Here is a 16687-nt window from a genome sequence, read left to right as displayed (position 1 = left end):
CCTAGGCCCCTGTGCGCGGTGTCAGTGAAGACGGGAGTCAAGGCCACGTTGTTTTGCAGTCCCCCCCCCCCCCACCCGGTGCCACACGCTGCCAAAGGAAGAGACTTTCCTCTCTTGAAGCGAAATGCCAGCCGTGAATTAAAATGTGCCCCCCCCCACTCCTTTAGGAGGTCCTGGGGAATCACAGCAGCAAACCACCACGGCTACTTTTTGAAAAATCACACACGGGAAGGGCAAAATCCATGCCCCCCCCCCCCCGCCCTGCAGCCAAATAAGAGCAAACTTAAAAAGACAACAAATGGTCTATACAGACTAACTCGGCTACCCCCTAAAGCTTCCAAATAAGAACACTGGCCCGTACTGCCCCCTTCCCATCCCCCCCATAACCCCTTCCCCCACGCTGGAAACAAGGCGCTGAAAACGCTCCGACACCGAGGGTAACTTGTTGGCTCCTCCTAGCAAAGCTGCTTTCAAACACATTTTCCAGGCCAGCGCCAAATTGTAATCCCCTGCCCCTCCCCCCAGTGCCTATGAAACCAAACAGAAGTAATTCCACACAAGCCAGGAGGAGGGGGAAGGGAGATTGGGGGAAGGGGGAAGGGAGAAGAAGCGGGAGGCTCAGAACCACCTCGATGGGCTTTCAAACAGGCGGCTCTTCTTGGGGGGGTCATTTTCCCATTTGAAATCGCTTTCGATTTCAGCCCCGTCCCGGCTGCGCGGAGGAGGAAGAGGGCGGGGTAAATCCTCCAAGGAAATTTTAAACTGCATCATCAACCGCTTAAAAATAACCAGCAACGGATTCTGGAGCAAGAGTCTGTCTTCCCCACCCTCTTGCTCCGGAGCGGCTGGATTGCCTGTGAAGTCGGTCTCTTCCAGACCTGGAACTGGCTGCTGTTGGAAGTGCATAGCAAAGGCTCTGGCTGGCTGCCTAGCAGGATTAGGCCCCAAGGAGCACAGCACCCCCAGGTCAATACCAGAAGGGGGGCAGCAGGACATCAGCAGGGCTGAGGACCCGGGGGGGGGGGGCTAATTCTGCAAAGCACTAACGCACGTCATGGGTGCTTCCACCTGTTCCGTACCTGCGCTAAGCGCTTTGCTGAATGAGGACCTAGGCCCGCCCAGTGGCACAATCTACTCCCACACTTATTACTCGACACCCACACTATGGCAGGGCCCAAAGGCCGAGATCAGGACTTTGCCGTTGGCTTCGATGGCCCCAGCCAGAGGAGGGGCAGAACACGCCCCCATAAGGCTCCGCATATTCGTCTTGAGTTTTAAAAGGCGACTGTTCACACACGCTCCAACCAGCCCCACCTGATTCCAGAGCAAACAAGAGCAGAAGTCCGACCATCTGCAACAGAATCAGGCTCCCAGAAGGGACAAGCCTGAAATGGGAGCCACCGAAAGGCGTCTAGAGGCAGAGAGCAGGACAATCATTTATAAATCCATCTTAACGATCTCCATTTGTAACATCCAATCAGGCTTGTTATGAAATAAACTACATTTAACTTCAGCGGCGCCTTCTACAAGCAAAATTAAATTAAAACCAATACACGACATTTCTGGCACCTTAAACTGATGGCTGGGGCACCACATGGTCTCTCCTGGGTTACAGCTACATCAATATACTTATAGCCGCTGCCAACACCCCCTTCTCCTGCCTAACTGGTGCAGTATGGGGCCTGCACTGATTTACCACTCCCTTCACTGATGTAAAACCATTCTGTGCCCAGTAGAGCGTGATTGCATTATAGGGGCATCCTCACCCAGACAGGTACACTGGGGTGATTCCCTAGCCCAGCCCAGCCTCTTCGGGTGTGGCCCACCACATGACTCCAAGGACCCCCACACATGCTCAGAAATTACTCATGGGACCTGCTACTCTTGAGCAATACTCACACAAAACAGGGCCTCCCCCCATCCGAAGAAGGGAATCAAATAGTCAAACTTCTGAGCTTGTGGGCCTAGGACCCAGGTCTATTAATAAAAGAGTTTCACTGTAACAGAAGCACAAAACTAAACTAGGTCAAGATAAGGAGGAAACGTCTAATCTAAAGTTGTGGATTTTTTTTTCTCCGCGTTGGTTTGAACTAATCATGTCCACCACGTTCGTGTTATAACATGTGTCATCTGCAGACCTGGTCTAACAAACCTTCACCCCCACCAGCAGGCAACACACCAGCACATGTGCTCCCATAATTACACCCCCATTTCCTAGACTGAGCCAACAGCTTCACAGAGAAACTTTCCTCCATTAGCCAGACATTTGCTGTTTAGTAACGTGCGAAATTAAAATTCCAATCAATCAAACAACAAAGGAACCCCAAAAAGGCCAGATCCTGAGCTGGTGTAACACATTGGGGCTACTTTACGCCAGTTAGGGATTTGACCCAGAGGGGACTGGGTACTAAATGGAACTATTGCACTTTTAAATGAAATTTAGAAGATAAATAAACAATACCCTTAAAGCTCTGACAAAGCAAAAGCAGTTACCAGTGATCATTGACTAGGTCTTTAATCCATAGTTTATTTTTTGTAAAGCTGTTTGTTGCATTAAAGATTAAATATAACGTCCCATTCCTATCCCCTCCTCCAACACAACAGGGGAAGTGTAGTTTCACTTAGCCTCCAAGTAGATTAGCAAAAAAAAAAAAAGCAAGAGACCCTCTTAGGAGAAAACTTTGAATAGAACCAGGTTTACTTTTTAAACAAACTGCTCCATGTTCATTAGCCAGCAACAGATCAACTGATTTTTTTTAAGAGGCAGCAGCTTTCAGTGCTGCTGGAATAATTCATGATCACAGAAAATATTGATAAAGGTGAAGTTATATAAAACAGCCACAAAAATACATGGTGTATATTGATAATTCACTTTGACTCCCATATATTCGTGTATGATCTAATGTCTGTTCTCAGAGATGTGTATTATACAGATAGGACCATGTAAACACACGTGGAACCCTAATCAGATTTTCTTGCACTTTTATTTTTTAACATTAATCTGTCGTCCATACGTTTCTAAATTGGTCTTTTCTTTTGGAGCAATATATTTCTTGTCCAGCATGAAAATGCACAGGCCAGAATATACAAACATATATTAAAACAAGTGAATAGAGCTATAATCTACTTTGCTTCCTACATATTTATTATATGGCCTCATTTCAGTTGTTATGCTCACACAGAGAACGGCATATATTCTGATTTTCTTTTTGATATTGAATTTATCTGACCTGATTTCAGACACGCTACCTAACACACACCTCTCACGTGGAAGCTGAAATTAGACCATCTGAAATATGGCTGAAAAGAAGAGATTAAGAAACTAGACAACGTGAAAGCCGATATTACACTCGCTTGTGCACAGGTAAACACGGAGGGCGATACAGATAATCTTGGGGTTTATAATCCGGGTAAAGCAGGACTCCCATGTCTAATCTGTAGGCTCCCAGGCCATGTTCCAACCTAGCCCGACAGTTGTTTCATCTGATCTCTGCTTTCCAGGGCCCTGAACGACCCAAGGAGGCCCCTGGCTCCATTTAATTTCAGCCCCAGAAAGGTTACTAATCTAATCTCCCTCCCCAGGTTGCCCCCACCCCATCTATAGGCTCCCAGCCTAGGTTTCTAATCCCAGGCATGGGGCTTCCAGGCTGTGTCCCACTCCAGAGCTATTAACTGTCCCAGCCCCCCATGTGGGGCGCTGCTCCACACACACCCCCGGCCCCACGTGCGCTCTCCCAGGCGGGGGGAGGGGATAGTGGGGGGGCAGCCTGGCCGGCCTTGCAACCCCCCCCCCCGCCTCCTCGTGCAACGTGCAAAAAGCCCGCGTTATGCAACTGAGAATCCCTCTACGAGGGGGGGGCTGTGTCGATCCTCCCCCCTGCACACCGCCGCCCCCCCCCAGTCCCGATCCTCCCCCCCTCCTTACCCTCGCAGGCCAGTGGGGGTAGCCTTTCATCTTGGCGAACACCAGGTCCCCGCATTTGTACTCCTTCTGCCTGTTGGACCGGGACATCTTCGCCTTGAGCGCCAGGCTGCTGGAAAGTGGGGGGGGTGGGGGCTTCAGCAAGGGGGGGGGGCGGGTGAAGTTTGGAGGCAAAGCCCAGCGATCCACCCCGCAGCTCTCCCCCACCCCTCGGGAGAGCAGGCGGCCTGGGGGCGGGGGGGAGCTGGCAGCGGCGCGGCGCCCAGGTGCTAGCAGCAGGTTGGCTCCCGGGAGACGGGTCGGTGCCCCATGCAGTTGTTTGTGTTTGAAATTCAATTGCTCCCTCCCTTCCCCACCCCCCTCCCGGTGGATGCGATCGGAGGCTCGTTTGCTGATGCCTCGTCCCGGGCAGACACACCACTTGGTGCAAACCTGCCCCCCTCCCAAGGAGGAGAAAAGGGGGGGGGGGAGTTTGCAGTCAGCAGGCGGAATGCGCAGAGCTCAGAGTGAATAGATAGAAAAGCTGGGGGGGGGGGGCAGGAGTGAGCAAATGTAGCTGGAAGCTGCCCAGTGGGGCCCTCATGCTTGTAACAAGCCAGAATCGCTCGGGTGCTACATTTGTCTTGTAGGAAAAGACTTTTCCGAATAATAAAGTATCCAGGGAACTGGCTACAGTTGTTGCAAAAACAACAACTAGGATCAGGTTCCGGAGGGGGTGGTCGAGTGTCGCCTGTTTCAGCAAAAATAGGGAGGCGTCGGGGGGCGCCTTAGAGGCTAGCAATTTTATGGTGAACAACAAAGGACTCCGGTGGCCAACCAAAGCCATCAACGCATGAGCTTTCGTGGGTAAAACCCACTTCCTCAGATGTGTTGGAGCGGATGGAGGGAAGCCGATGAGTCTGTAGATTTTTGAAAATCTCCGAGGGGCAGCTGTGTTAAGACTGCACTTTAAAAACAACTTTTAAAAATGAGTCATTTTCTGGGCACCTTAGAGGCAAACAAAAATATATGTAGAGTAGCGTGAGCTTTCGTGGGCAACACCCACTTCATCAGATGTGTTGGAGTGGATGGAGGGAAGCCGATGAGTCTGTAGATTTTTGAAAATCTCCGAGGGGCAGCTGTGTTAAGACTGCACTTTAAAAACAACTTTTAAAAATGAGTCATTTTCTGGGCACCTTAGAGGCAAACAAAAATATATGTAGAGTATCGTGAGCTTTCGTGGGCAACACCCACTTCATCAGATGAGACGATCTTGAGATTTTTGTTCGTCTCTAAGGTGCTGCCAGACGCCTCGTTGTTTTAAAGTGACAGACTAACACGGCTCCTCTTCTGAAATGTTATTATGCCAGTTCATCTGATGAAGTGGGTTTTACCCATGAAAGCTCATGATTCTATTTATAGGTTTTGTTGGTCTCTGTGGCTACGTCTACACTGCAGTGTTAAATCGGGAAAAGGTATCTTTTTGCGTATCTTTTTCCAATTTACTTTTGAAAGAGGCCCTTTCGAAATTGGGCGCGTCTACATGGCTCCAAATATAAAAAGAAAGTGCTCTTTCAACACATCCCTTCTTCCTCGTAGAACAAGGTTTACAGGGATGGTGGAAGAGCGCATCCGTTTTTTTGAAAATATTTTGAAAAAGCAGACACGTTCTTTGGATGCGGTGTTGCTTTTCCGGGATACTTCTGGTATCCTGAAAAAGCAATGCAGTCTAGATGTAGCCTAAATTGCCACAGGAATACTTGTTTTTAAAGTTACAGATTAACACAGCACCAGCCTGAGAAATTTTATCATGGTATAAGATTTCGTGAGTGGCTTGCAAAAGAAACAGATCTCTGTATCCCTACCAGCTGTTTCTTTCTCTTTCATGTGCTGCATCTAATGAAGTGAGGGTCCACTCATGAAAGCTTTTGCCATAAAAAAACTGTTCATCTCTCAGGTACCCCCTGACTCCTTGTTGTTGGTCTTTTTTCAATAAATAAGAGTTCACTAAAATAAGCAATGAAGTGGCTAGCTCCCAGTTTGAGGGGAGGTGGAAGGTGGAATCCAGCTAAAGTTTGTCATGTTGCAACCTAAAATTATTACTAGAGCCCGCCCGGTAAATGTGTGGCTATCCGCTTTATAGCCGCAGCTCATTTTTGCACATATGGATGTGGATGCAGATACAAATGTTGTATCTAGAACCCTGAGAATTTGCGACTATCCACTTTATATCCACAGGTATCCACCTCCGCAGATGTCAATGTGGATAACGGCAGCTCATTTTTGTAGATGCGGATACAAATTTTGTATCTGCACAGGGCTCTAATTATTACTCCTCCTAATAGTCATACAGCTGCCGGTGACTTTTTAGGAGGCTGGGAGTGGGGAATAGCCAGCTAGATTTGACTTGTGGCAAAATCATGATGATAATTAATGGCCCTGCTAATTAAAGTATTTAGCTATTAGTAACTTTTTGGGATGAGGGGAAGGAAGCCTCTGGCTAAATTTGGCTGGCTGCAACATAATAATTAGCTAGTGATAAAATATCCAGCTTCTAATGACTTTTTTCATTGGGGTAGAGAAGTATCTGGCTAGATTTGCCTTGCTGCAAAATAGTGAAAAAATAATATTGTCACAATAGAAATACTTAATTTTCTAGTGTCTGGACGCTTTCTGGGCTGTGGGGAAGAGAAATAGTCAGCTAGATTTAACTTAAGGAAAAAAGTTTCCAGTTATGAAAAATCAAACACATAATTATAGAAGATAACTGGCTGGATAACCGTACTCAGAGAGTAGTATTAATGGTTCACAATCCTGCTGGAAAGGTATAACAAGTGGGGTTCCACAGTGGTCTGTTTTGGGACCTGCTCTGTTCAATATCTTCATCAACGATTTAGATATTGGCATAGAAAGTACGCTTCTTAAGTTTGCAGATGATACCAAGCTGGGAGGGGTTGCGACTGCTCTGGAGGATAGGGTCATAATTCAAAATGACCTGGACAAATTGGAGAAATGGTCTGAGGTAAACAGGATGAAGTTTAATAAAGACAAATGAGAAGTGCTCCACTGAGGAAGGAACAGTCAGTTTCACACATACAGAATGGGAAGCGACTGTCTAGGAAGGAGTACGGCAGAAAAGGATCTAGGGCTTATAGTGGACCACAAGCTGAATACAAGTCAGCAGTGTGATGCTGTTGCAAAAAAAGCAAACAGGATTCTGAGATGCATTTCCCGGTGTGTTGTGAGCAAGACACGAGAAGTCATTCTTCCGCTCTACTCTGCGCTGGGTAGGCCTTAGTTGGAGTATTGTGTCCAGTTCTGGGCACCGCATTTCAAGAAAGATGTGGAGAAATTGGAGAGGATCCAGAGAAGAGCAACAAGAATGATTAAAGATCTAGAGAACATGGGCTATGAAGGAAGGCTGAAAGAATTGGGTTTGTTTAGTTTAGAAAAGAGAAGATTGAGGGGAGACATGATAGCAGTTTTCAGGTATCTAAAAGGGCGTCATAAGGAGGCGGGAGAAAACTTGTTCATCTTGGCCTCTGAGGATAGAGCAAGAAGCAATAGGCTTAAACTGCAGCAAGGGAGGTTTAGGTTGGACATTAGGAAAAAGTTCCTAACTGTCAGGGTGGTCAAACACTGGAATAAATTGCCCAGGGAGGTTGTGGAATCTCCATCTCTGGAGATATTTAAGAGTAGGTTAGATAAATGTCTAACAGGGATGGTCTAGACAGTATTTGGTCCTGCCATGAGGACAGGGGACTGGAATCGATGACCTCTCGATCATAGAATCACAGAATACTAGAACTGAAAGGGACCTTAAGAGGTCATCAAGTCCAGTCCCCCACCCTCCCAGCAAGACCAAGCACCATCCTAGATCATCCCTGATACATGTTTGTCTAACCTGCTCTTAAATATCTCCAGTGATGGGGATTCCACAACCTCCCTGCGCAATTTATTCCAATGCTTGACTACCCTGACAGTTAGGAACTTTTTCCTAACGTCCAACCTAAACCTCCCTTGCTGCAGTTTAAGCCCATTGCTTCTTGTTCTATCCTCAGAGGCCAAGATGAACAAGTTTTCTCCCTCCTCCTTATGACACCTCCCTAAGCAATTTGTTCCAGTGCTTAACTACCCAGACAGTTAGAAAGTTATTCCTAATGTCCAACCTAAACCTCCCTTGCTGCAATTTAACTCCATTGCTTCTTGTCCTAGCCTCACAGGTCAAAGAGAAATTTTTTTCACCCTCCTCCTTGTAACACTCCTTTAGGTATTTGGAAGCTGCTATCATGTCCCCTCTCAGTCTTCTCTTTTCTAAACTAAACAAGTCCAGTTCTTTCAGTCTTCCCTCATAGCTCATTTTTTCTAGATCTTTCATAACTTTTGTCGCTCTTCTCTGGACCCTTCTCTAATTTCTCCACATCTTTCTTGACATGTGGTGCCCAGAACTGGACACAATACTCCAACTGAGGCCTAATCAGCGCAGAGTAGAGCAGAAGAATGACTTATTGTGTCTTGCTCACGACACTCCTGTTAATGCACCCCAGAATCATGTTTGCTTTTTTTGCAACAGTATCACACAGTCGACTCCTATTTAGTTTGTGGTCCACCGTCCACTATGATCCCTAGATCCTTTTCCGCAATACTTCTTCCTAGACAGTCGCTTCCCATTCTATGTCTAGACTATATCCCTCTTTCAAAAAACCTCATTTTTTGAGGAGTACAGGATCTTTAGAAAAAGTTTTTTTTTCCAAAAAAACCACGTCTTGGTGGCGGTTTCACTTTCAAAATACTCATTTTTGAAAGAACGTGCGGCCGCCATTATGCAGATGGAGCATGGGAAATTCAAATCCCAGCTTTATTCGCAATTTTGATCTAATTTACCTCCCTCTTTCGAAAGAGGGATGTAGTTTAGACATGCCCTATGTATGAAACTGATTGTTCTAAGTGGAGCACTTTGCATTTGTCCTTATTAAACTTCATCCTATTAACCTCAGACTGTTTCTCCAGTTTGTCTAGATCCTTTTGAATGAAGTGCAAAAATGGATGCACTTCGCAGATGAATCAACCCGACTGAAATCCATTGGATTTATGCCCAGGCATAAAGTTTAACCATATGGCTGTCATCAAGTCCTGAGCTATCATCAACCTGTTTGCTACCTTCTCCTTGCAAAATGCTCTGGAACAATTTGCAGGATCTGGCTTTTGTTTTGTTTTCAATCAAGACAAATAACCATAGCGAAGATCCCCATTTCCACAACCACGTAAGCACCCAAGTAACCTTCTGTTGGTGAGTAACCTCCCTGAGTTCATTGAGGTTTTAGTGTATTGAAGTTACTCACTCATGACAAAATAATGAGGAGTCCAGCGGCACCTTAGGGTACCATAGTTATTTCGGAATAAGCTATTCCGGAATAGTTATTCCGAAATAGCTTATTTCGAAATAACACATCGTCGCTGCAGGGAAGCCTCAAAATTAGTCCGAGGCCGGCTTCCCTAATGTAGACGTGCTATCTCAATTGAGAGCTATGGGAGGAATAACATAGAATGGCCCTGATGAGGAGCTATTTTAAAAAAAGCAGCAGTGGTGTGTTTAGACGTCTTATTTCAAAATAGCTATTTTGGAATAGGTGTTATTCTGCGTAGAATGAGGTTTACAGACGTCAGAATAAACCGTCTGTTATTTTGAAATTATTTCAAAATAAAGAAAGGGCTGTGTAGACACTCGCATAGTTATTTTGGAATAAAAGCCATTATTCCGAAATAACTTTGCTGTGTAGGCACACCCTTACTGACTTAACAGATTTATTTGGGCATAAGCTTTCATGAATAAAACCAGTGATTGCAGGAGCCCAGTCTAAATGTGTCCTGTTGCAAATAAGGTGGGAAAAACAGAGAGAAAAACAAAAGAAAATACAAGACAGTCCAACTAAAGATACTTTATATGAACAGAACATTCTGGTTCACAGTTGCTATTGGTCCTGTACAAATAAATATGTAAATAAAGTTTCCAATGACAATTAATAACAATATTGCAAATACTTAAGGCCCCAGCAATTAAGTTACTTATGTGTATGTGTCAGTGTGGCTAACTCAGGCTATATTTAGTGTGTTTCTTAAAGCTAATGTAGTGATAGGCAATTAGGCTAGTGACAAGTATCAGAGGGGTAGCCGTGCTACTCTGAATCTGCATAAACAACGAGAAGTCCTGTGGCATCTTATAGACTAACAGATTTATTGGAGCTTTCGTGGGCAAGGACCCACTTTGTCAGATGCATGTAGTGGAAATTCCAGAGGCAGGTATAAATATACAGGCACATGAAAAGAAGGGCGTACCAATCAAGAGAAAGGCCAGAGATAACAAGGTCAATTCAGTCAGGGAGGATGTAGCCCACTTCAAGCAGCTGATGTGGAGGTGTAAACACCAAGAGAGGAGAAACTGCTTTTGTAGTTGGTCAGCCATTCACAGTCTTTGCTCAATCCTAAATTGACAGTGTCGACTTTGCAAATGAATTGTAGCTCTGTCAGGGCTGGATTATCCAATAAGCAGACTAAGCACGTGCTTAGGGCACCAGCAAAGCAGGGGCACCAAAAAAAAAGAGATTTTTTTTGAAAAAATTTGATATTTCAAAAAAAGCATTGAAGTTGTCATCGTGGGAAAAGTCAGAACTCCGCAGAACACTCTTTTTCTCAGCTGAAAAGAATATAAAACCCTCAGAGAACAACAATGTGTCAGGACAGACTCGATTCACTTTCCCTATTGTGTATGGAAGCGGACGTGCTTCGTCAAGTCAGCTTCGATGAATGTATCCAGAATTTTGCAATCAGAAAATCTAGAAAGAAGCTATTTTCATTTCAGAAGACATGTCAGTTTTGTGTCATTTCGAAAAATACAATTTTTTTTATGGTATAGTATTGTTTTTATTTTGAATTACATTGGGGGGGGGGGGCACCATAATCGTTTCAGTGCTTAGGGCCTCTAAAAGTCTTAATCCGGCCCTGCTGTGCGGTTCTTTTCATGTGCCTGAATATTTATACCTGCCTCTGGAATTTCCACTACATGCATCTGATGAAGTGGGTCTTTGCCCACGAAAGCTTATGCTCCAATACATCTGTTAGTCTGTAAGGTGCCACAGGACTTCGCGTTGTTTAGGCTAGTGAGTGGGCCACAGGAGTAGCCCTCCTTCATCTCAGTGGGCCGCAAGATCGGTGTAACCAAGACGGTCTCCCTGGATGGGATAGTTTTGCTCACTGTGGACATGGACCTAGAATTTGCCAGATGTGTCAATGGAACTGTAGCAGCACTTTGATTGGCTGCAGAGGGAGCGCCCGGCTCTCACAGTCAGTGCAGAGTGCAATCAGCCCGCCCCTCCTTCATGTGCCCTGGCTTTACGCACCTGTCACCTGCAGAATCTGGCAACCCTACACATGGGTAACAGTAAACAAAGAATCTCATGGGCACTCATAGGACCCCAATGGGCCACAGCTTGCTCTCCGCTGAGCTAGAGTTATAAGGTTAGGTAAGAATCTTGGTTTTTATTTAAAGAAGAGATGTTTCTAGCCCTTTTGGTGGCAGAGAAAAGCTTAGAACGGTGACGCCCCCTCCCTTCCCAAGCGCTGCAAAATGAGAAGGGGCATTAAAAGCCCCCCAAATGTGTTATTATTTACCCTCCTGTGATTGTTAGGCCCAGGATTGGGGCCTTAAATAAAGGACAACTCAGAGTGTGAAGTCAAGCTGGTGAGCACGTCTTTGTGGGGTGGCAGCCACCACTGTGAATGGGTGAGCAAGTTCTCAGAGTCCATCAGAGCTGGGAGGTGATGGAGTTGTTCATGTGTGATTCATACGCTCCCTCCACCGCCCTTTCCGCCAACACTAGAATTAAAAGCACTCAACGTAAAACAGGACTGAAACTGATGAAGCTCTGAATATGGGGGATTTCCACTTCTGTACTCCCCGTGCCATTTAATAACTGGACAGTCAAAAGAGCGGGAACAGGGGTTGAATGCGGGGAGCTCCTGGAAGCTGTAGGTCAGATTGATCTTGCAAGGGGATGACGCACAGATCCTCAGAGAAAATTGCGCACCCAAACGCCCATTCATTTCAACAGGGGACTTTTGGTCTGACCTAGTATGGCCAGTCTCATGTTCTTATGAGACAGACACCTAGTTTCTTCTGAGAATCTTGTTTTCCTTCATTTGAATCACTGCTTTCGGGTGGAGCTAGGGCGGAAGGGATGAGTATGCAGACTGCCTCAGGAAGAGAGGACTACCCCGGCCCTCTCTCACCACAGCAGCATGGGGCCAGGTGAGAAGCGCCTCTCTGTGGCCACTGCACCCCATTGGGCACAGCCGGGGTGCATGTTCCCTGGCCGAGTCAGGACCAGGTTCATCTGCCCCCCTGTGTATGTTTGCCAGGTGTCCGGTTTTGAACTGGACAGTCCAGCATTTGAGCTTTCTGTTCGGGAAATAAATTGAGTAAATATAAATGAGACAATATAAACGCCCGGTATTTTCTAAATAAGATGTCATATAGATTGTGATGTAATGTCAAGTGCATCCGGTATTTTTGTTGAAACCATCTGGCAACCCTACCCCTGTGCTCCGCAACCAGAGTGGGGAGTGCAGCAAACTGTGCACTTTTCCCTGGCTCCCTGACAAAGGGGAGCAGCCAACAATGTCCCCGTACAAATTGGAGGGGATGGACGAACTTCATCTTCCCCCTCCCTAAAGGGCTCCTAGGGGGTGGGAGGCTTGAGGTGGAGTCAGACGGCGGTGGCGGGGGGAGAGGTGCATCCCTAACCAGGCCCTTTCATCTGCCTGGTGATTCTGTCTCTTTTCTGTAGGATTGTATGAGAACCAATCCCATTCTAGGCACGTCCCATTTTCCTGGCACAACCAAACCCTGATCTTGCTTTATGTTATGATCAGATACATCAGATTTGGTGGCCCTGGTGCTTACTGTTTAGGAGAAGTTCTTGAGCAGGCAGGCAGACAGAGGGACACACAGCCTCACAGACAAACTCTCTCAAATCTCTAGTAGACAATAATAATTAATTAGTACCAAAGTAGCGGCTAGAAGTTTCTATTGACAGCAGACCCCCATTGTTCAAAAGAGTATTCACACACATTGCAAGAGACAACCCCTGCTCCAGAAAGCTTCCAGTCTCAACAGACAAGACAGACAAAGAGTGAGGAGCAGGAAACCCTATTATCCCCGTTAGCAGGTGGAAACTCCAAATGTACTGAACAAATTAAGCCTCTATATTATTGATGTGTGTGTACTTCCATTCCTTCTAGCCCTTGGGGAGGCAAAGATAACCTTTGACGCATGAACCAGCTGTATACAAAATCAGTGGTGTCTGCCTGAGTTTGCTACCAGCCTGAAACAATAGGTTAGAGAGGTCTGAACGTTCCCATACATCTCCATGCGCTGATCCTTCTGAGGCTTGAGGATGTTGTGAGGACCAGGCCTTTAACAGGGTTCAAAAAAGAGCTAGATACTTTTGTGGAGGATGGATCCATTAATGCTTATTAGCCAGGATGGGTAGGAATGGTGCCCCTGCCTCTGTTTGCCAGAAGCTGGAAATGGGCGACAGGAGAGGGATCACTTGATGATTCCCTGTTCTGTCCAATCCCTCTGGGGCACCTGGTATTGGCCACTGTTGGAGGACAGGAGACTGGGCTAGGTGGACCTTTGGTCTGACCCAGTGTGGCCGTTCAAAACCAACCAACCAACCAAAAAAGCTTCCCCATGACAAATGTAAGGCTAACGCTGCTAACTCTCTCCCGGCTGGAGGAGCGGGAGGAAGGCAATCCTTTCATCCCTCTGGAGAAGACCCCATTCCCAGCTCCTTCCCAGTTTTCTTTATCATCCGTGTCTAGAACCATCTGCTTCCCGAGTCATCCGCTCAGCTCCCAAGCCTGGATACTTCCGCCCATCTGGTGATTCTGACGGGCTGCCTGTCAGTCCTCTTTCAAGTTCATGCTGCATTTCCCTCCTCTCCCCATTGGCCAGAAGGGCGATCTCTTACCGGGGGCCACATTCTGCTACTGTGACTCTCGCTAGAGTGCGCCACATGTTCAGCACAGTCGCATTGAAGTCAAGGGGGCTACTTGAGGAAGCAATGTGAAGGAGGGTGTGATCCTTAGCCCTCCGGCCGTGGGCAGTGTTTAAAACAACAGGGCCCTGATCCTGACGGAGCCCAGCCCTTACAAGTCCCAGCTGAGATTGGTGTTGCATCATGCGAGGCACTGCACAAGCGCACAGCGAGAGACACCCTTGCCCTGAAGATTTTTGCAGTCAAGACAGCCGAAGGATAAGAGGGAAAACAGAGACCACGAGTGGGGAACGGCTCTTGCACGGGGCCAGAAGAGGCAGTTGAGGGAAGAAAGGGGGGCTGGGAGGACCTGGCTTCTGCACCTGGCTACCACTTCCAGCCCCATGCGAGGCTGCCAGCGCCCCATGCGGGATGGGAGCTGGCAGCCAGGATGGGGCCGTAAGCAGCCCCAGCCTGTGGCTCCCCCACTTGTCCCCATTTAATCAGTTAACTGATTAAACTTTTTACTGGTTAACTATTTAAATGAGATTTTATGTCCCTAAATATAACATAATGAATTATAATGATCTAAAAACAACAAGGAGTCCTGTGGCACCATAGAGTATCATGAGTGTTCGTGGGCAAAACCCACTGCTTCAGATGAGGTTGAGTGGAGAAAAAAGGGGAGCTCTCAGAATTTATAACAGAAAAAGAAGGGAAGCACCTGTCCATCGCAGTGCCGGTGATAAGGAGGCTAATTGCGTGCGCAGGAAGTGTCCCATACTTAAATACATTTTGATGTCAATGATGTTGAATGTAAGGAAAGCTGGTTTTATAATGGACCATCCAGTTCAAAAGCTTCAGGGGGTAGCCGAGTTAGTCTGTACAGGATAAACGGAAAAAACAACAAATGGTCTGGTAGCACTTTATAGACGAATAAAACATGTAGATGGTATCAGGTGGGTATCAAGTGTACCCTCGAAAGCTCATGATACCATCTACATGTTTTGTTAGTCTATAAAGTGCTACCAGACCATTTGTTGTTTTTTAAGCTCATCCAGTTCAAGTCTTTGTTCAGGCCAAAGGAAACAGTGTCAAAATATCTAATTAAATCTAATTATCTAAGTAAATCAACCAAAGGTAGAGGGAGAAATCACTCCTTCCCACCACTCAAACCTCATAACCAAAGTCCCTTCCCCCAGATTACAGCTCAGTAGAAAGCATCACTGCTCTGTGTTGCCATCTAGTGATACGGATTTGTGAACATCTCAGAGAAGCTGCCATAGTAACTCCCATGTCGACTTCTCTCCTCTTTTGTTCTTGTTGTCTTGCATGGATGTTGATGGCCTCTGGCATTGGAACAGCCCTTGCTGGGAAATGACTTGGATTCGGAGTTGTAATGTTTTTACAGGGAGGCATGTTTGAGGGACTGCCCTGGGCCAAAAGATGGTGGCAGAGAAGGAAACTGACAGAACAAGGGAGCACATGGGTACATCAAGGAAGTGCCAGAGACCTCTTGTAAACGGCATGGCCAGTTGTAGTATTTGGAAGATTGGGATATATTTCTGAGATGGGTGTTAAAGGAGAGGGGAGTGACGTCCTCACTCTGACTTCATTCATCACATTAAATTTCCATTGACTGCAGAGGGAGTTTTGCGTGAGAAGACTGGAGCTGACCTGAACTTCCATGATCTTTTGGTTGTCAGTTTCAGTGGAAATGATTCTCATAAATTTGTGACAAGAGCGAGCGAGCAGGAAGACGATTTAAAAATGTTCCTGCCATGATGGAAACCCAGTCACTTTTATGATAGGTCCAGTAATGTACAAAGTCCTCAGGATTAGTGCTAGGTGCTGTACATACATATGGTGACAGAGGAAAGTCCTGCTCGGAAGATTTTACTATTAACATTGACTAGGCAGAGGATGGGTTAATATTTGTGTGTCACAAACAGGGAATGGAAACAACTCTGTGAGGTCACACCATGAGTCTGCAACAGTGGCAAGAATTGAATCCTGCTTTCCTAAGTACCAAACCACTACTTTAACCACAAGGACAGTCCCCCTCTAGTGGGCTCTCACAAGCCCACCAAAGTGAAACTGACTAAAACCAAGAGTGAAACCAGCCAGATTCATTTCATTGTGCCAGCTTATAAGAAATGGAGAGAAATTCAAAGTCAAGATCATAACCAGTGAGGAGTACATGCAGGTTAATATTCTTGCAGCTTCCATAACCTGTGGTCTTCATCATACAGGGGAGAACATTGATTTTTAACACAGAAGGGACTAGCCAATTCTTTGGACTAATGAATAAGGGTTGGGGCCAACTGAAGAGTAGCCCATAGTGAGCCCTTCCAAAGAGGTAAAATTAAGGCACCGGCATCACAAAATGTACTTTGCTCTTTTCTCTTGATCTGTCTTTAATTATTTATGTTAATAGTTCACAGCATACTAGCAAATGGGCTTCATTAGGCTTTGGATCACATTTTCAAGGAATAATAATATCTCAAGTCTTCATCCTGCCCTTGTAGGTCAGGAACACCTTCCTTGAGATGATACCAGTATAAAAACAGCACGCATGAGATGATGATGATTACTGGTTTGTATTGCAGAAGTGCAAGAAGCAACTTGTTCAAGTAGCAAATTAGTGGAAGAATTTGAACTAGAACCAAGGTTTTTTCTATCAGCATTCATCCCTGGACCACACAGCCCTTTGCCAAGCCTGATACGTGGGACTTATGGTTATAATTAG

General features: G+C 46.1%; 1 protein-coding gene across 2 annotated transcripts in view; it reads right to left on the bottom strand.

Annotated features, from left to right (window-relative positions):
* Window positions 1–4337, bottom strand: part of HDGF (heparin binding growth factor) — a 38289-nt gene extending 33952 nt beyond the window's left edge. The window contains exon 1 of one of the 2 annotated variants that reach the window (XM_075908320.2): window positions 3926–4337. In XM_075908320.2, coding sequence (XP_075764435.1) covers window positions 3926–4012 — 87 coding nt within the window. In that variant the 5' untranslated portion in view covers window positions 4013–4337. The remainder of the gene's footprint in view (window positions 1–3925) is intronic. The other variant, XM_075908321.2, reaches the window with a different exon arrangement.
* Window positions 4338–16687: the final 12350 nt, after the last annotated feature.

Source organism: Pelodiscus sinensis, chromosome 22 (assembly GCF_052426305.1).
Source record: "Pelodiscus sinensis isolate ZL-2025 chromosome 22, ASM5242630v1, whole genome shotgun sequence".
NCBI classification, from domain to species: Eukaryota; Metazoa; Chordata; order Testudines; family Trionychidae; genus Pelodiscus; species Pelodiscus sinensis.
Note: the sequence above shows the minus strand (reverse complement) of the source record. Positions and strands in the feature narration are given on the sequence as shown.